Source organism: Myotis nattereri (assembly GCF_964212035.1).
Source record: "Myotis nattereri genome assembly, chromosome: 5".
In the NCBI taxonomy this organism is placed as follows: Eukaryota; Metazoa; Chordata; class Mammalia; order Chiroptera; family Vespertilionidae; genus Myotis; species Myotis nattereri.
In genome coordinates, this window is record NC_138080.1 from 5,647,710 (window position 1) to 5,665,652 (window position 17,943).

Here is a 17,943-nt window from a genome sequence, read left to right on the forward strand (position 1 = left end):
AACAAAACCAAAACAAAGCAAAAAAACTGGTTTCAGCCGAAGAAAAATCAAAATGTTGCCTTGCTGTTGACCTTCAATATTTATGCAGCGTTTCTGCTGTGGGCAAACAAGGAGGTGGTATTGATGTCAGGTCACCTTGACAAGTTGTTGCTGCTCACAAATATCATGCAACAAAAACACTGATTTCCGGGAGGTGGGACTTGGAAGGAAAAGGTAGGATTATAAGGCTGATTTTGTCAACAGGCCTTTATCTCGTTCTCACCATGTGCCAAACACAGACACTCAGAGTTCATGAACCCAGCGGTCATGAAGATTTGGCTGGCATAGGAAACCGGCACATTACCAGCCAACTGGGCTGTGAGACCAGATGTAATGAGGGTGAGTCATGAAGAGGGGGTTGCCCAGGGCGCACACAGGGGCGTGGTGCAGCGTGGAGAGGCCAGGAAGCACCTCGAAATGCAACACCCAGTGATGGCAAGCCGAGGGGGCTCGGGATGGCAAAGGGACTTACCTGGGATTTCCCCTCTCGCACGTCACCCTAGCTCACGCCGTTTTTCTGTTTTCTTCGCTCTCACTTGGGGAAGAAGCAGATATGTTATGACACGTGTCTCCTTGGGGCTTGTTGGAGTCAGATGCTGGGCAGGGAAGCTTTGCTGTAAGAGGGCCTAAGTCTCTGTTCAGAGAGAGAGCTGGTACAGGGGTGGGCGGGGTAGGCACTTCCATGCCTGGGGGCCGGGCCTGCCTTAAGCAGGAAACTTCTCAGTGGGAAAGGAGGGAGCCACGCGATTGGAGCGGAAGCCCGGGCTGCTAGTCTTGGTGACGGGGTAGGTATTAGGGGGACCCAGGGAGAGCCCCGTGGGAGCTGGCGGGTGTCCAGGGCGCATGGAGACCCAGCGCTGGTCTCCAGCAGAAATTTGGGGAAGGAAGAGTGATCAGGGCGTGGCCCTCTGTGCATCAGACACCGGGGAGCTGTTTTAAATGCACATGTCACCTGTACCTGCATGAGCCTCCATCTCAGTGCAGGCCCTCAGGTGCCCCAAAACGCGTCTCTCTCTCTCTCTCTCTCTCTCTCTCTCTCTCTCTCTCTCCCTCTCCCTCTCCCTCTCCCTCTCTCTCTCTTTCTTTTTCTCCCTCTCCCTCTGTCTTTTCACTCCCCTCTTTCTCTCCCTCCCTCTCCCTCTCCCCCTTTCCCTCTCCCTCTTTCTCTCTCTCACATACTCACACACACACATGCACAGAGTATGCACACACAAAGTATGCACACAGGCACACACACTCTCCTTCCCACACACACTCCCTGGACTTAGAACCCCACAGGGAATGTCTGCCTGCCCTGGTGTTCCGTTATTCCAGATGATGCTGGAAGCCAGCGTGGGCTCCGGTTGCCCAGGGACACGAGAGCCAGGCGTGCAGTAAAGCCCCGGGGGCTGGCTGAGGTGCGGGCAGAGGAGCTGCTGACAGCAGCTGATTGAGAAAAAGCCCTGGTGTGATTCCCCTGCTCAGCCTCACCCACCGCCAGAAGCAACGCTTGGATCCCATGCGGACGGTGCTCCCTGCTCCACACGAGTGCGGGCAGCCGCTGTGACACCCGCAGTTCAGCGTCCTCCCTCCTGAGAGCAGCTGTTACAAGTGCAGCGCGTCCCGTTTCGCCTTTTCTTTTCGCTTGGTTGGTAATTGTCCCAAAGCCACTGGACCAATGGGCGTGAGTGTGAGCGTGAGTGTGCATGTTCATGTGATACCCGGACGTAGCTGAGCTGTCAGCAGGCCTGGAAAACGCCTATGCAGTTCAGGTATGGTAACAGGTTATGCGGTTAGGTATGGTAATAGCCTGTGCGGTCAGGTATGGTAAAGGTCTATGCGGTTCAGGTATGGTAACAGCCTGTGGGGTTCAGGTATGGTAACAGCCTGTGCGGTTAGGTATGGTGGCAGCCCGTGCGGTTCAGATATGGTAACAGCCTGTGCAGTTAGGTATGGTAAAGGTCTATGCGGTTCAGGTATGGTAACAGCCTGTGCGGTTAGGTATGGTAAAGGTCTATGCGGTTCAGGTATGGTAACAGCCTGTGGGGTTCAGATATGGTAACAGCCTGTGCGGTCAGGTATGGTAAAGGTCTATGCGGTTCAGGTATGGTAACAGCCTGTGCGGTTAGGTATGGTGAAGGTCTATGCGGTTCAGGTATGGTAACAGCCGAGAAACTACAGGAACCAGACAGAGACCGTGTGCACCTGCGGAGCCTGCCTGCCTTCTGTGCTGACGCGTCTCCTGCAGAGGCCGCCTCGCCGCCCGGCTCAGGTCCCAGCTCACACCCCTCCGGAAGGCCAGGGTGAGGGGTCTGGAGCCCCCTGGAGCCAGGGGCGCCCCTGGGTCGTTGCACAGCCCAGAGGTTTGCCCTCTTTCTGAAGGGGGTCCTGGCAGACCCCAGCACCCTGAGCTGGAAGAAAGGAGACGGGATCCCCGGCAGCACGGCTGAGAGCAGGCCCCTGTTCTCCAGAGCTGCGTCCCAGGAGCCCTCGGACCCGGGCGGACAAGGGCACGGCAGCCTCAGTTGCTGAAAGGACGACATAGTGTCTGTGCTAAGACTGCTCTCGTGGTCCCCGTGGCCTGGGACTTATCTGGGATTGTCCCTCTCGCCCATCACCCTAGCTCACGCCATTTTCCCGTTTTCTTCACTCTGATTTGGGGGAAAGGAAGATACTTTACAACAAGTGAAAAACAAGCACTTTGAACTTCATGCAACTGGAGTGTTAAACCTGCAGGACGCAGTGCTGCTGGAGTGCTAAACCTCAGTGCTGGGTCCTCCTTCCTCCTGCGGGCTCTCCCTCAGCCGTGTGCCTGGGGACACGCGGTGTGCGCGGGGACACGCGGTGTGCCCGGAGACACGCGGGGTGCGCGGAGACACGCGGTGTGCCATGGTGTGCCTGGAGACACACAGTGTGCCCGGAGACACGGGGTGTGCCATGGTGTGCCTGGAGACACACGGTGTGCCTGGGGACACGCGGTGTGCCCGGAGACACGCGGTGTGCCCGGAGACACGGGGTGTGCCATGGTGTGCCTGGAGACACACGGTGTGCCTGGGGACACGCGGTGTGCCTGGGGACACGCGGTGTGCGCGGAGACACGCGGGGTGCGCGTAGACACGTGGGGTGCCATGGTGTGCCTGGAGACACACAGTGTGCGCGGGGACACGCGGTGTGCCCGGAGACACGCGGTGTGCCATGGTGTGCCTGGAGACACACGGTGTGCCTGGGGACACGCGGTGTGCCTGGGGACACGCGGTGTGCGCGGGGACACGCGGGGTGCGCGGAGACACGCGGTGTGCGCGGGGACACGCAGTGTGCCCGGAGACACGCGGGGTGCGCGGAGACACGCGGTGTGCCATGGTGTGCCTGGAGACACACAGTGTGCGCGGGGACACGCGGTGTGCCCGGAGACACGCGGTGTGCCATGGTGTGCCTGGAGACACACGGTGTGCCTGGGGACACGCGGTGTGCCTGGGGACACGCGGTGTGCCCGGAGACACGCGGTGTGCCCGGGGACACGCGGTGTGTGCGGGGACACGTGGTGTGCCCGGAGACACGCGGTGTGCCCGGAGACACGCGGTGTGCCTGGAGACACGCGGTGTGCGCAGGGACACGCGGTGTGCGCGGAGAGACGCGGTGTGCCTGGAGACACGCGGTGTGCCATGGTGTGCCTGGAGACACGCGGTGTGCCTGGGGACACGCGGTGTGCCTGGGGACACGCGGTGTGCGCGGAGACACGCGGTGTGCTCGGGGACACGCGGTGTGCGCGGGGACACGTGGTGTGCCTGGAGACACGCGGTGTGCATGGAGACACGCGGTGTGCGTGGAGACACTCGGTGTGCGCGGGGACACGCGGTGTGCCAGGAGACGCGGTGTGCGTGGAGACATGCAGTGCGGTAACAGCCTGTGCAGTCAGGTATGGTAACCAGGTTACCAGGCTGTTAAGTGCCCATAGAGATGTGAGGCTGGGCGGCAAGGCCTGGCTCTGCAGCCTGGAAGGACTCGCCCTGTCTGAAGCAGCGGCCCTGGCACAGCACGGCTGGTGCAGAGGCAGCTGCCAGAGCGCTGGGCCTAAGCCCAGTGTGGGCCCAGCTCAGCAGGAAGCGTCTTCACCAGCCTCCCGGTTCTCCTGCTGTGGAAGCTGGGGGCGGGGGAAGCTGAGCGCCCCGCTCTCCGCTGCAGAGGCCTTCACCCCGGACCGCTCCCAGGGCCCTCAGTCCGGTTAATGCTGGGCCGGCGCCGTTCCGTGCTCTCCAGTCCACTGTGGTCCACATGGGGTGCCAGTCACGGCCGCTGATGCCCTCAGCAGTGGTCACCCTCTCTCTCCAGAAATCTCTACAGCTACTGGCAACTACCGAGTTACAGACGATTGTTCTGAGCGATTTTTACAAATTTAACCCAACACATGTAAACTCTAATTTGCGTTCAGAATTATCCTTCGTCCACGTCTAAGGCCAGGTAGATTTACACTGTGTGACATTAAATGACTTTTCTGGTGGCTGGGAGGAACCAAGCCGAGATGTTTGTAAAAACAAAAAGTGGGGGTGGGGGAGGCGGACTGCAATGTCCAGGCCATTTTTTCCTTGGGTGAGTCAGCTGCTCCCAAGCGGAAAGGCTGGCCACTGGTGACTGCCAACATGCCCGATGGACCAGGTCACCACGTGTGGCCAGTGCCAGGGTCCCAGCTCCCTTCCTGGGTGCCCAGCCTGAGATGACCCATGCCGTCCTGGAGAGAAGCAGAGCGGGCACTGTGCCCATTCATAGTGCCCAGGCCAGGCTGCTGACCCGCTGGAGGAGTGGTGCCCTGGGCCAGTGCGTGGGGCCAGATTCTGGTGTCTTAGCTGAGCGTGGGAAGCAGGGTCTACTCCCGAGTGGCAGTGGCTCTAAGGAAACCACCAATGGGGTTACAGAAACAGGAACGGACGCCAAGCCGGGAAATGCTGTTTGGGGTCCAGGGAACTCCGGCACCTATTAGAGCAATCCTGGTCCTGGACGAGAGAAGGTGTCCCACCCGAGGCCATATATGTCACAATTGTTTTTGACCCCCGGTAGCTTTTGTATTCATCAAATGGTAACGTTGCCCCTTTCGTATTGGGGTCATTCAAGAGCTGCACTTACTCTGGGTTCCTGCTAACTATGCACACATCTCAGAGAATGGCACACTAACTATTTTTCTATCTACAACACAGGTGATTGGGTGGGGAGGCTGGGTTACACCTTCATGTGGCCAATGGCTTAGCTTCTACCTTGAGAGACGAAAGGGAAACCGTACACTTGAATTTTAATCCACCATTGGCTAGCTTGTGCCAGAAGGAACACACATCAAAGATCCAAGAAGCAAAACCGATCACTAGCTTAATTTGGGGACTCCCTGTGGGAGGAGTTATCGTGTCTAGAACACACACACCTACAAGTAGACTGTGAGCTGGTTTCTTGGCAACCAGGTCTTAAAAGCCCTTTAAAATGTTCTGGACAGCACAACTCCTGGGTCCGTAGGGTTGATGTAAGTATACCTAAGTAGTGAAATTGTATGGTATATGTCTACATGCCAATAGTGTACACCTGTATGTGGGATTTGCTAATGTAACCATTTCAATAAAAACCTATTGAAAAAGCTGCTTTGCCGCACGGAATCCTGTTGGTGGTAACCTGTCAGTGAGGAGTCTTACAGAAACCCCAACCAACACTGGCTTAAGCAAAAGGGGCTGCCGCGAGGGGCTCGCAGGAGCTAAATGCCAGGGGACTGTTTGTTTCAGGGGCGTGGCCTGGTTCGGTCCTCAGACAGGGATACAGGGCACGTTGCTAGCTTTGCTGCCTCCAGGTAAACTTCAGGCTCAGGCACAGGTTGGTGGTAGCCCTGTGAGCAGTGGAGCTGATCTAATTCCCCAGGAGGTAGCCCAGGCCAGAATGGCATTTCCTTAACCCTGCCTGCTTGCTGGGAGGCACGTGGTCATCACCAAACTGGCCACCATGGTCACAGAAGTAGAGTGTGTTAGTGGTCAACATGGGTTCCACTTCTGCCACTGCCTGCGGCGCCACCTGAAAGGTGTGGTTCCCACAGCATCCACTCTTTCTGTGCAGCATCTTGATTTTGCTGCAGGTGCCCCATTCAGGTAGAAAAGAGCGGGAGCCAGGAAGGCCTGCGCATGAGTGCCACCCCTGCCACGCGCAAGTGTGAACTTGGCAGGATTTCACCTGTCTGGATTTTTGTTTTATCGTCTCTCAAATAAGGATCATAAAATACTCACTGTTAGGGTCACCGAAGGAGGAACGCACGAGGCCAAAAAGGGTAAAGGATTATGAATTTATTAGGTCACCTGGATATCAGATGGGCTGAGCCCCCAAATGGCGCTAGCACCCAAAGACGGGGAGTCAGAGGTTTTTAAAGGACTCTAGGTGGGCTTTTTCTGGGCGGAGAATGCTCTGTGCAGGTCTGGATTCTGGGAAACTCCAGAGGGGAGAGAGAATGGTCTCAGCAAGTGGAGTGTCCATTGTGAAGGGGGTTTTGATTTCATTTATTTGGTCAGACCTAACACCTACCTCACCCAGTTAACGTGTGAGGATTAGATTTAAAATAATGTAAGAAGTCCAGTATCCCAAATACACAGATAACTCTTACAACGCAACAATAAAAAGGCAACCTCATTTATTTATTTTATTTTTTTCAGAAAAAATGTTGCTTTATTATGACATAGGAAAGACTACAAGCCATGAAGGAAGGGAAGAGCCAAACAGTTCCTCAAACAACACAGTACGATCATCAGAATATTTTCCCTACAATTTTAGTTTTTGGTTATAACAATCACTTCAACTATTAACACACACACACACACACACACACACACACAGCCCACCCCGGCAATTTTACACAGTCAAAGCATACACACCAGGCCTAACCCACAAAAGCTCGGGTATATAGTCCTGGGACATTCTAGCGCCTGACAGGAGAGGGGCTGCGTGGGCCAGAGCGAGGCCTGGCCGCTCAGTCCTCAGGCTGCCACTGGGCCAGGGCCTGACCCCATTATCCCAGCATCTACACGGCTTGGAACTCACTCCACACATCCGAAGAGGGAACGTCCACCATTTCACTGAGAAGCATGAAGTGGCGGCCAACATTTCAGAAATTCCGGTCATTTTAAATACACGGATGGGAGCGGAGGGGTCACCTATGAGTCCTTAGTGTCAGACCCACTGGGTGAGGATAGGAACACCTACATAGAAGTGGTTGTTAAGAAACAACCATTTTCCTGAATTTAATAGCTGGATTGGGAACTTTATAAAAAGGAAATTTAATGTAATATTTTGTTCCTAACAAGATCAATTCAAATAAGCACGGCTACCACGGACCTCCTGCTGGGCGTCGACCTGTGAGCCAGGAGGTCACGGTTCGATTCCGGGTCAGGGGTCAGGGCACAGGCAGGAAGCGGGCAGACCTGGGGCAGCTCCCCTCCCCGGAGCCCTTCCAGGGGCAGGGATGGAGGTAAGTGCTTAGTACACCAAGGTCAGAGGGAAGAGAACTAATGCGGATACACAAGTTTCAAATAATGTCCACAAAAGATATACCTGGCCCCACCGTCCCTCCCTACCCTTGCGTCCTCAGGGCAGCTGAGCCTCTGAGCACCAGCGCAGGCAGGGAGGGTGGAGGGAGCACAGACTGGGAAGCAGGCTGCCCAGACCACAGGTAATCTTCCAGAAACCCCAAGGCCAACACGTCTGCTTGGTCCCCACTCTGCATCTGTAACCGCCAGTCAAGCGAGGAGGACACAGCAGCACACGCACAGCTCGAACACATTGCCATTTCTAAAAATCTGCACCCATCCATACTTCTCTGAAAACACTTGCTATTTTAAAACATGCTTTAACAGAGCAGGGCAACCCAATTTAAAATGGACAAAGGCCCTGGCTGGTTTGACTCAGTGATTAAAGCATCAGCCCACGGACTACAGGGTCATGGGTTCGATTCCTGATCTAGGGCACGTACCTCAGTTGCAGGTTCCATCCCCAGCCCCAGCTGGAGCATATGTGGGAGTCAACCAATCAATGTGTCTCTCTTACATCAATGTTTCTCTCTCTTTCTCCCCCTCCTCCTTCCCTTTCATCCTCTCTAAAAATAAACGGGGAAAATATCCTCGGGTGAGGATTCAAACATAATAATAAAATAAAATTAAATTAAATTAAATTAAATTAAATTAAAATAAAATAAAATAAAATAAAATAAAATAAAATGGGCAAAGGATGTGAATAGACATTTCCCCAAAGAAGAAACACAAATGACCATCAAGTACACGAAAAGGCTCTCCAGCCCAGCCAGTGTGGCTCAGTGGCTGAGCGTCAGCCTATGAACCAGGAGATGATGGTTCGATTCCAGTCAGGGCACGTGCCTAGGTTTCAGGTTCGATCCTCAGTTGGGGGCATGCAGGAGGCAGGCGATCAATGATTCTCTCCCATCATTGATGTTTCTATCTCTCTCTCTCCATCTCCTTTCCTCTCTCTGGAATCAATAAAAACATGTTATTAAAAAAACAAAGATAGGCCGAGGCCGGTTTGGCTCAGTGGATAGAGCGTCGGCCTGCGGACTGAGAGGTCCCGGGTTCGATTCCGGTCGAGGGCGTGTGCCTGGGTTGCGGGCATATCCCCAGTGGGAGATGTGCAGGGGGCGGCTGATCGATGATTCTCTCTCATCGATGTTTCTGACTCTCTGTCTCTCTCCCTTCCTCTCTGTAAAAAATCAATAAAATATATTTAAAAAAAAACAAAAAAAAAACAAAGATACTCCATATCATAAGTCATTACAAAACTGCAAACCCAAACCACATGAGATGCCACTTCAGACCCACTAGGATGGCTATAACAACAAAGATAGGCAATAGCAAATGTTGAGGAGATAGAGAAACTGCAACCCTCACACATCTCTGGTGCCAATGGGAAATGGTGCGGCTGCTTTGAAGGACAGTTTGGTGGTTCCTCAAAAAGATAAACATGGCCCTAACCAGTTTGGCTCAGTGGATAGAGCGTCGGCCTGCGGACTCAAGGGTCCCAGGTTCGACTCCCGTCAAGCGCATGTACCTTGGTTGCGGGCGCATCCCCAGTAGCAGGAAGCAGCTGATCAATGTTTCTCTCTCATCGATGTTTCTAGCTCTCTATCCCTCTCCCTTCCTCTCTATAAAAAATCAATAAAATATATATTTTTTTAAAAAAAGATAAACATGGCCTTGCTATATGACTGAACAATTCCGCTCCTAGGGACCTGCCCAAAAGAACTGAAACATGTCTCCATGAAAACTTGTACACAGCTGTTTATAGCATGGTCATTCACCGTAGCCAAAAGGGGAAACAACACAAATGTCCAACTGATGAACAGATCAGCAATGTGGCTATCCACACAATGGACTGGGATTCAGCCATGAAGCAGAATGAAGCACTGACATGCTAGAGCAGGGGTGGGCAAACTTTTTGACTCGAGGGCCACAATGGGTTCTTAAACTGGACCGGAGGGCCGGAACAAAAGCATGGATGGAGTGTTTGTGTGAACTAATATAAATTCAAAGTAAACATCATTACATAAAAGGGTACGGTCTTTTTTTTCAATAGTTTTATTCATTTCAAGCAGGCCATAGTTTGCCCACGGCTGTGCTAGAGCCTGCATGAACCTTGAACAGGTGATAGTAACTAAAAGAATTCAGACACAAGGGCCACATATTAAGTGGTTTTATTTACATGAAATGTCCAGTGTGAGCAAATCTATAGGGATAGAAATGGGTTAGTGTTGCCAGGAGTGGAGGGAGGTGGGGAGTGGGGAGTGACTGTTAATGGCTAAGAGGTTTCTCTTTTGAAGTAATAAAAATGTTCTGGATTAGATAGTGGTGATGGTTGTACAGCTTTGTGAATATACTAATAGTCACTGCATTGTGTGATTTAAAAGGGTGAGTTTTAATGGGATGTGAATTATCTATACTAATAAAAGGGTAATATGCTAATTAGACCAGAGATCTTCCAGACGTCCTTCTGGACAAAGCCATGGTGATGGGGGCCGAGGCAGAGGTGGTTAGGGGCAATCAGGCAGGCAGGCAGGCAGAGGGGTTAGGGATGATCAGGCAGGCAGAGGCAATTAGGGGTGATCAGGCAGGCAGGCAGGTAAGCAGTTAGGAGCCAGTGGTCCCAGGTTGTGAGAGAGTGCAGGCTGGGCTGAGGCACAAATTTCATGCACTGGGCCTCTAGTATCTAATAAAGAAGAGTTCTCAAAAGGTGGTCTCCAGGTCAGCAGCATCAACATCATTAGAACTTGTTAGAAAAACAAATACTCCAGGTGGGGCCCAGCAATCCGCGTTTTGACAAGCGCTGCAGGTGATTCCGATGCAGCCCAGGTTTGAGAACCTCTGGAGTGAAGAAACCAAATAATCCTCACCTCCTCTCCGGTTGTTAACCAGTTCCTCCAAATTATTGAGATTGCAAGGACACCTTATCAATTTAAGTTTCCAAGGTTTAGAGAGAACCAGCCTCTACATCTGGAATGTAGATTCAGAGTCAGGCAACATTTCAGAAGACTTTTGATCGCTTTGGCCGTCAACCATGAAAACACCTGTTTATATCGACATCTACCATATTCCATTATTGAATGCCAGTGACAGAACCCCAGTTGGAAAGTAACTTAAATTAAGCTTCCCAGGGTGATTCTGCCCTCCTCCAGGGCCCTGGCAGACCAGGCCAGCAGGGTGATCCTGCCTCCCAGTTGGCCCAGGACAGTCTGCATGTTGCCCCAGACAGAGTTACCAGCTTCACTCAAGAGTCAGTGCTGGGACTGTGAGGGGTGGACTCCTACAGGCCAGCACTGGAGACCCGCATCCCAGCGCCGGGTGCTGCCCGCCGGTGCCCGTGCAGAAACCTCCGCTGGCCCCAGGGCCACCCAGCCTTAGGATCCTGCCAGCCTCGGGGCTTCCTGAAACCTGTCCCCGGCTCCTAGAGGTCCTCTTAGTCTCAGGCCCGAGTGTCCAAATTCAGAGAATTATTAGAACTGCCTAACCCTTTCCAGCTGCCCTTTGCAACGTTAGCACTCACTGGCCGCACTGCCCAATCAGCCAAGGTGTACCTCCAAACGCTCTTTACATTTCCCCCAGACCCTGGGCAGGTTTTCTGCCCTCTGCACAACCAGCTCCTCCCTGCACAGCCAGTTCCTCTTGGCCTGTGTGCTCGGCCACCCCAGGCAGACCCCGTGACCGCGGGGCTGGACCGTTCCTGGCGGATGAAGCTACAACGCTGGGGCCCCAGGGGAAGGGGAGGCATACATCGCGGAGCGGGCGGGCGTGGGGGCGGGGCCTGCGCGGCGGGGCCTTTGTGGGTGGCTGGGGCGGGACGTAGGGCGTGGCCTTTGTGGGTGGGGCGGGTGGGGGCGGGACCTTGGTGGCTGAGGCGGGCGTGGGGGCGGGGCCGAGCGGGCCGTGCTTGAGTGGGCGGGGCCTGCATGGACTGGGCCGCCTGGGAGAGCCGGCGCCGGCGTCCTGCGGTCAGGCCGCCCGCCAGGGGGCGCCGCTCGCCCCGCCCTCTCGCTCGGCCCCGGAGCGGCGGCGACGGCGGCGGCGCTTCCGCCTGGCGGGCCGGGCCGGTGCGAGTGGCCGCAAGATGTGGCTGGGCCCCGAGGAAGTGCTGGTGGCCAACGCGCTGTGGGTGACGGAACGGGCCAACCCCTTCTTCGTGCTGCAGCGGCGCCGGGGCCACGGCAGGGGCGGCGGCCTCACGGGTGAGAGAGCGCAGCAGCCCGGCGGGAAGGGCGCGCCGGGTGGCGGGGCCGGACGACCTGCCCGGACAGGCCCGGCCTCGGCGCGTCGGCGCGGACGCGCACGTCGGCGCGCGCGGCGGGCACGGGCGCGAGGCCGAGCCCGACGGGCCGGGAGGCGGGGGCCGGGGTGGCGGGGCGAGGGCTGCCAGCCGTGGGGAGCCGGCGAGGGGCGGAGTGAGGACGCGGCGCGGCGGGGCGGGAGGAGACCGAGGCGCTGCACTCGGAGGCGGGTCGGGAGCCGGTCCACCGGGAGGCTGGCGGCGGCCTCTGCCCGCGCTCGGTGCCGGCGGCTTCCCGGGGCTCCGCCAAGTGGGTGCCGCCGGACCGCCCGGCCTCTCCCCCGCCTCAGTTTCCCCGAGGGCCAGCTCACCAAGGAACGGCCCCTTAGCGAGATCAGCGGCTCCGCGAGCTGCGGGCTGGCCTCCCCCCGCCTCCCGCCTCCCGCTTCCCTGCCACCTTCCCTGGTTCTTGGCGCATCGGAGCTGCAGGCCAAGCCTTTGCCAAGTGGCCCGTGTGCCGCGCTCGGGGGAGCTAGGCGGGGGCGCCTGTGCCGTGTGGCATCGCCGCTCCCCGGGATGAGGCTGCGCCGGCAGGCGCTCCTGCAGCACGGCCTGTGGGGTCCACCTCTGCAGGTGTCCGGCCCCTGGGCCCGGGGCCTGTGCCGCCGGCCAGGGCAGAGCTGGGTCCGGCTCGGGCTCGGGCTCGGGCCGGACCAGGGCCTGGGCGCAGGGGCCCTGTCGTTGCCCTGCAGGGCTGTGCGCCACAGTTACCAGATGTTCCTGTTGATCGTGAGAATCTTCTCTAACCTAGTCCTGCCGGGGGCAGAGGCTGCCCGCTGCTGCCAGCCTCGCCTGGGCGCCCCTCCTGATGCGGGAGAGACGAAAACTGCTCCCTCCCGCAGCGGGGGGCGGTGCTGGGCCTGCCTCCTGCCAGGACGCGCGGGGAGGTGACAGCAGCTTCTGGAGGGGCTGGGAGCGCACCCTTGGCAGCTCCTGCAAGCCCGCGTTGGAAATTGGGGAGCCAGTGCCCAGCACCGAGTTGCCGTGAACAGTGTGTCGGACCGCCAGCGGCTCGGAGCCTTGTTCTGTGCGGATGTATCGGTGGGTGATCTCAGCCAGTGGCCGGGCCCTCTGGGCACCCTGGCTCGCTCCCCAGAACACCGTGTTCTGGTCACTTGGCAAAGGCTTGGTCTGCGGCCCCGGTGGCACCTTCCTGCCCAGAGAAAGCCCTTCCTACGTCTTTTACCCCTTTGTGTCCCCCAAGGCAGCTCCCCAGGTCCCCCCAGGAAACCGCGTCTTGAACTCCCCACTCTGGCTAGGTTTTGCGGGTCCTGCCATGGCCTTCCCTGGGCCATCGCAGACGCGGATGGGCAGGAAAGGCGCACACAGTGATGTGGTTTCAGTCCATCTGTCTTACAAGCAGCTGCCAACCGTACTCCTCGGGAAGAGCGATGGCCCCTCCACTGTAAAGCTTCCAGGTCTTGCCAACAGTGTAAGGATGAAAACGAAATTTCCAAGACCGGAAGAGAAATCCCAACAGCAATCATGAGAAAAAGTCTATAGCTTGAATATGCTGTTTTAACTGCAATTTAGAAAAGCATTTTAGGACATTTCAATAAAACCTGTGAGAAATTACAGACTCCTGACTTGGATGTATGTGAAGAGTACCTTCTTTTGTAATTGGTAATTTTATTTATTAAAGACTGGAAGGGAAAATATGGTTAAAATGGAAAACGAAACGAAAGTCTTAAAGTTGAGTAATAAAATTGATAGAAATTATTCTGACATCAACAGGAAAATGATAACAAAATACTTTGAGATCATATCAAAAGCAGGACTTCATTAAAAGGAAAATGTAGCCCTAACCGGTTTGGCTCAGTGGATAGAGCGTCAGCCTGCGGATTCAAGGGTCCCAGGTTCGATTCCAGTCAAGGGCATGTACCTTAGTTGCGGGCACATCCCCAGTAGGAGGTGTGCAGGAGGCAGCTGATCGATGTTTCTCTCTCATCGATGTTTCTAACTCTCTATCCCTCTCCCTTCCTCTCTGTAAAATATCAATAAAATATGGGTTTTTTTAAAAGAAAAAGTAAATTTTAAATAGGAACAATGAACAGATTTTTAGATAGCTTGATAATTCAGTTAATGAATAGGACTGAATCAAGTTAGAACTTTCCTCTGATTTGTTGGGGAAATAGTCACAACAAAGGGTATATGTGATGAGAAGGAAAACTTGAAATGCCCTAAAATGCTTCAAAGATGAGGGGGAAAAAAACAAACTAGATCCTGTTTTCCCAAATTGGATACCTCTAAAAATTTGCATGTCCTTTTCAGTCATGACTTTCAAGGCTGCAGAGAACTTCCTTAAACTTTCCATCATAAAAAGGATCCTGTGGCAGAGGAAAGTCTATGTTATCCTCCTGTTGTAGATAGGGGAAATGATGTTACAAAGTCACTGTCTTATGAAAAAAGCCATCAGAGTTCACCAAAAGTGTCGGGGGTGGGGTGGGAATGTATCTCAAGTGATGTCTGGCAGTGAATAAAACACATTGTGTAATTTTTCTAGATTTTGTGGTATTATTTTTGTTTTTAATTTGTAACTGTTGGACTTTGTCATTCTAAAGTATTGTTTACAAAGCTGGCTGTGCTTTTCTTGGAGAGGGCATCCCAGATTGTTTCAGCTGTGGGCTTCCTAAAACCTGCATGTGGGTGCTCCAACCTGAGCCTCAGCCCGGGCTCAGAGCCGTGTGGTGTGTTTGACAGGGCATCGTGGGTCTGTATAAAGTAAATAATATGAATATGGGGAGAGGCTGGTGGTGCCCCTGCCTGCAGGTGCGTCTGCGTCAGGAGGACCAGCAGCAGCTTCCAGGAAGAAGCGGGGGGATTGTTTGGCAGGAATCAGACATGAGGAAAAGGGAGTCAGTTGATGGAAGAGGCGATATGCTGCAGGGTGCTTCTTTCTCTGGGCCCCGTCCTGGCTGCCGGGCTCAGCTCTCAGCGCCACCCTCCCTCACTCTCCACCTCTCTCCCTGCTCCCAGGTCTTCTTGTGGGCACCCTGGACGTGGTATTGGACTCCAGCGCCCGCGTGGCCCCCTATCGAATCCTGCACCAGACCCAGGACTCACAGGTCTACTGGACAGTGGCGTGCGGTAGGAGACCTGGATCGGGGGGTGCTGGGCAGGGCCTGCCCTGAGAGGGGCCGGAAGGGAGGGGACACGGCCGGGTTCCTAGGCTGGGTGTTGCCCCCTGGAGCCCAGCACTGCCCCTCACTCAGACAGCACAGCCCAGGCCAGTGTCCTGCTTAGGAAGGCAGCTTTGCTGGTCACAGGCCTGGCAGTGCTGAGTCATCTGCGGCAGGGTTGGGAATACCCACGTGCAGAGCAGCGAAAAATGTGAGTCACCCAACACAGATTCCCAGCTGAGGTGGAACAAGGCGTTCTTCTGCGTTCCTGTGTCAGCTCTCAAACTGCAAACAAGTGTCCTTTCATTGTCTAAATACCTTGTTTCTCCCGTTTTTTCTTGGTGATTTGCTGTTGAGAGTGGCCCCAAGTTAGTGATGAAGTGCTGCGTGCTGTTCCCCAGGGTGGGAAGCTGTGGGTGCCCCACGAGCCAGGGTGCACGGTGGAGGAGCTTGCTGCAGGCCTGAGCCGCAGTGTGCTGGCCGAGTGCAGTGTTAGGGAACTCACATGCAAATTTTTGAACAAAAAAACACATAAAGCAAAGTTATGTATTGATCAGTTGATGAAAATGTGACCAGAGGCTTCAAAGAACTTGGCCCTATAGATCCCTGGGAGCGGCCTGGTGGGTTCCGTATTCTAGGAGCTGTGTGGGCGGGACTGCTGTAAGGAACAAGAATCGGCTGCCCTTGCCGCCCTCGACAGCGATTTTCAACCGGTGTGCGGAAAGGACTTTCAAAACGTGAAATTCCTGACATTTAGTCATGGGCACTGGCCTCTTTTTCTTAGATTGTCAAATAACATCAAATGACAACAGCCAACACGACAATAGCCATCCAGTGTAAATGAATCTCAAAATTATACCTATTTTTTTTGTCAGATCAGCAAAAGATATAACACTTTTTGGTGTGTCCCCGAAGGTTTATGTGTGCCGTGAGATGCAAAAGGTTGAAAATCACTGCCCTATAAGACACACACCCACCTTCCTAAGAGTCTGGGGAAAGTCCCCTTGCAGTGGGTGCCTGGCTAGGGTCACCCGGTTAAAGGCAGTCATCGCCAGCACTCGGGGTGCTGCCTGCAGCCGGGCACTTCGGTGAACCTCCCAACAACTGCAGAAGGCGGAACTTTGGTCTTCCCTAATTTGAAGATGAGGAAACTGGCCCAGAGGGGTTGAGTAACTTGTCCAAGGCCACGCAGACTGCAGTTCAAACCAGGAGTATCTGCTCACGTCCCTGTGCTGAAAAGCTCTCTCTGTGCTGGCAGCCACGGTGTCACTGTCCCCAGGATAGTGGCTTTCCTGGAGGCCTGAGAAAAGATAAGGGTGCGCACAGCTGAACGCCAGCTTCGGGAGAGGAGGGAGGGAGGGCTGGCGCACAGGTGGACAGCAGCCAGCACAGTCCCTCTGACCAGGTGGCCCTGGCCTGGGTGCCAGGCCAGGTGGTGTCTTCCTCCCAGGTACCTAACAGGCGTCCTCCCCCTCAGTGTGAACGGGTAAAGGCAGGCTGAAAAGGCTGTTTGCCAGGGCCACCCTGGACGGCGGTGGGAGCCCTGCTCTCCTGGTTACAGAGCCTGAGTGATGCTCTGGGCCTCCTGTGGGGTGGGAGTCCCTGAGCAGGGCAGGGGAGATCCTCGCTCTCAGCGGGCCCTCAAGGTTTCCATCTCTGTGTCAGTGTGTCCTTCCCAGGGGGCGAGTGGGGAGGGGGCCGTGGCTGTGCGAGCAGCTTCTCTGTGGGGAGAGAGGAGTGTGGCCCGGCTCTGTGGGAGCCCCTTTGGTGGCAGTGGGCCTAGTGCTGGGAACTCAGGCCACACAGGCTGACCTGTCCCCCTTTACCAGCCCCCTGGCCTCTGCCGGAGCCTCCGCCCCTCTGCCCATGCCCCATGCCCAGCCCCTGCCCTTCAGCTCTCCCAAACCAGACCTGGTTGTGCTGACACTTGCGGTGAATCCCGGCTGCTCAGCTGGCCCTGAAGGAATTGCAGGGTTGCCTCCTGCATTTCTGCCCTCGTCCTTCAGCTCACACCTGGCTGTCAGCCAGACCGGACACTGGCAGGACCCGAAGTTCCCAACTGCACTTGTCCTGAACAGTGGGAACAGCATCCCCCTGTGTCCACCTAATCTCCTCCCACTCTGATGTCACCCCCTGTGGAAAACCTTCCCAGAATCCCCAGGCCCATGTACCCACTCTTCCTTCTTGCTCCTTGGGACCTGCCATGTCTGCACTTGCACACGGCATGCTGCTGGCTCTCCTGCTAGATCAGCAGCTCCCTGAGGACAAGGGGAAGCTCTGCAGCTGGGCAGCCTGGGTTAGAGTTATGGTCTGGTCATTTCCCAGCTGTGTGACACTGGGCAACTAACTTAACCTCTCTGTGCCTCAGCTTCATCCTATAAAATGAAAATAATGATACCTATCTCCAAGGTGTTCTAAGAATTAAATGAGTTAATCCACAAAAAGTTCTGAAAACGGAAGTAGTACTGATTAGTGTAATTAGCTTTTACATTCCTTTTACCAAGCATGGAGGTGGCATAGTTTGTGTTTACTTGCACTAAATGAAGATTGTGTTACTTTTAACTAATAATTCTTTCAAATGCAGATACGTAAATATTTATTACTGAAGTGCAGACAGATTCATAGAGACGATGTAGTCACATTTCCTTCGGTTTTATACTTTCAGGAACATGCATAAAAGCAAATGATACAGTAGAGTTGCATCATGTGCAGATTTAACTTCCAGATTCAAATGTGGGCCTTGGCAAAAAGACAGGGAGAAATCCTTCCCCTACCAACTAGACCTTGGCCTCCATGCAACAGGGAAAGGAGGCCATAGCAAAAAATGCAAAGAAAAGTGGTAAAAAGGAATGGTCTTGTCTGGGTGCTCCAGTGTAATTCTGCCCGCCTGTGGTGGCTCACTGTGAGTTATCTGAGCCCTGAGCCCCGGTTTAATTGTTCTCACACGGGCATCCTCACCCAGGCCAATGGAGAG

At 54.7% G+C, this 17,943-nt stretch overlaps 1 protein-coding gene across 1 annotated transcript in view; it reads left to right on the forward strand.

Moving 5' to 3' along the window:
- Positions 1-11,581: 11,581 nt before the first annotated feature.
- TBC1D9B (TBC1 domain family member 9B) overlaps positions 11,582-17,943 on the forward strand; it is a 48,662-nt gene continuing 42,300 nt past the window's right edge. Inside the window, exons 1-2 of the mRNA XM_081092365.1 lie at positions 11,582-11,752; positions 14,827-14,937. Of these exons, the coding sequence (XP_080948491.1) occupies positions 11,635-11,752; positions 14,827-14,937 (229 nt within the window). The 5' untranslated portion in view covers positions 11,582-11,634. The remainder of the gene's footprint in view (positions 11,753-14,826; positions 14,938-17,943) is intronic.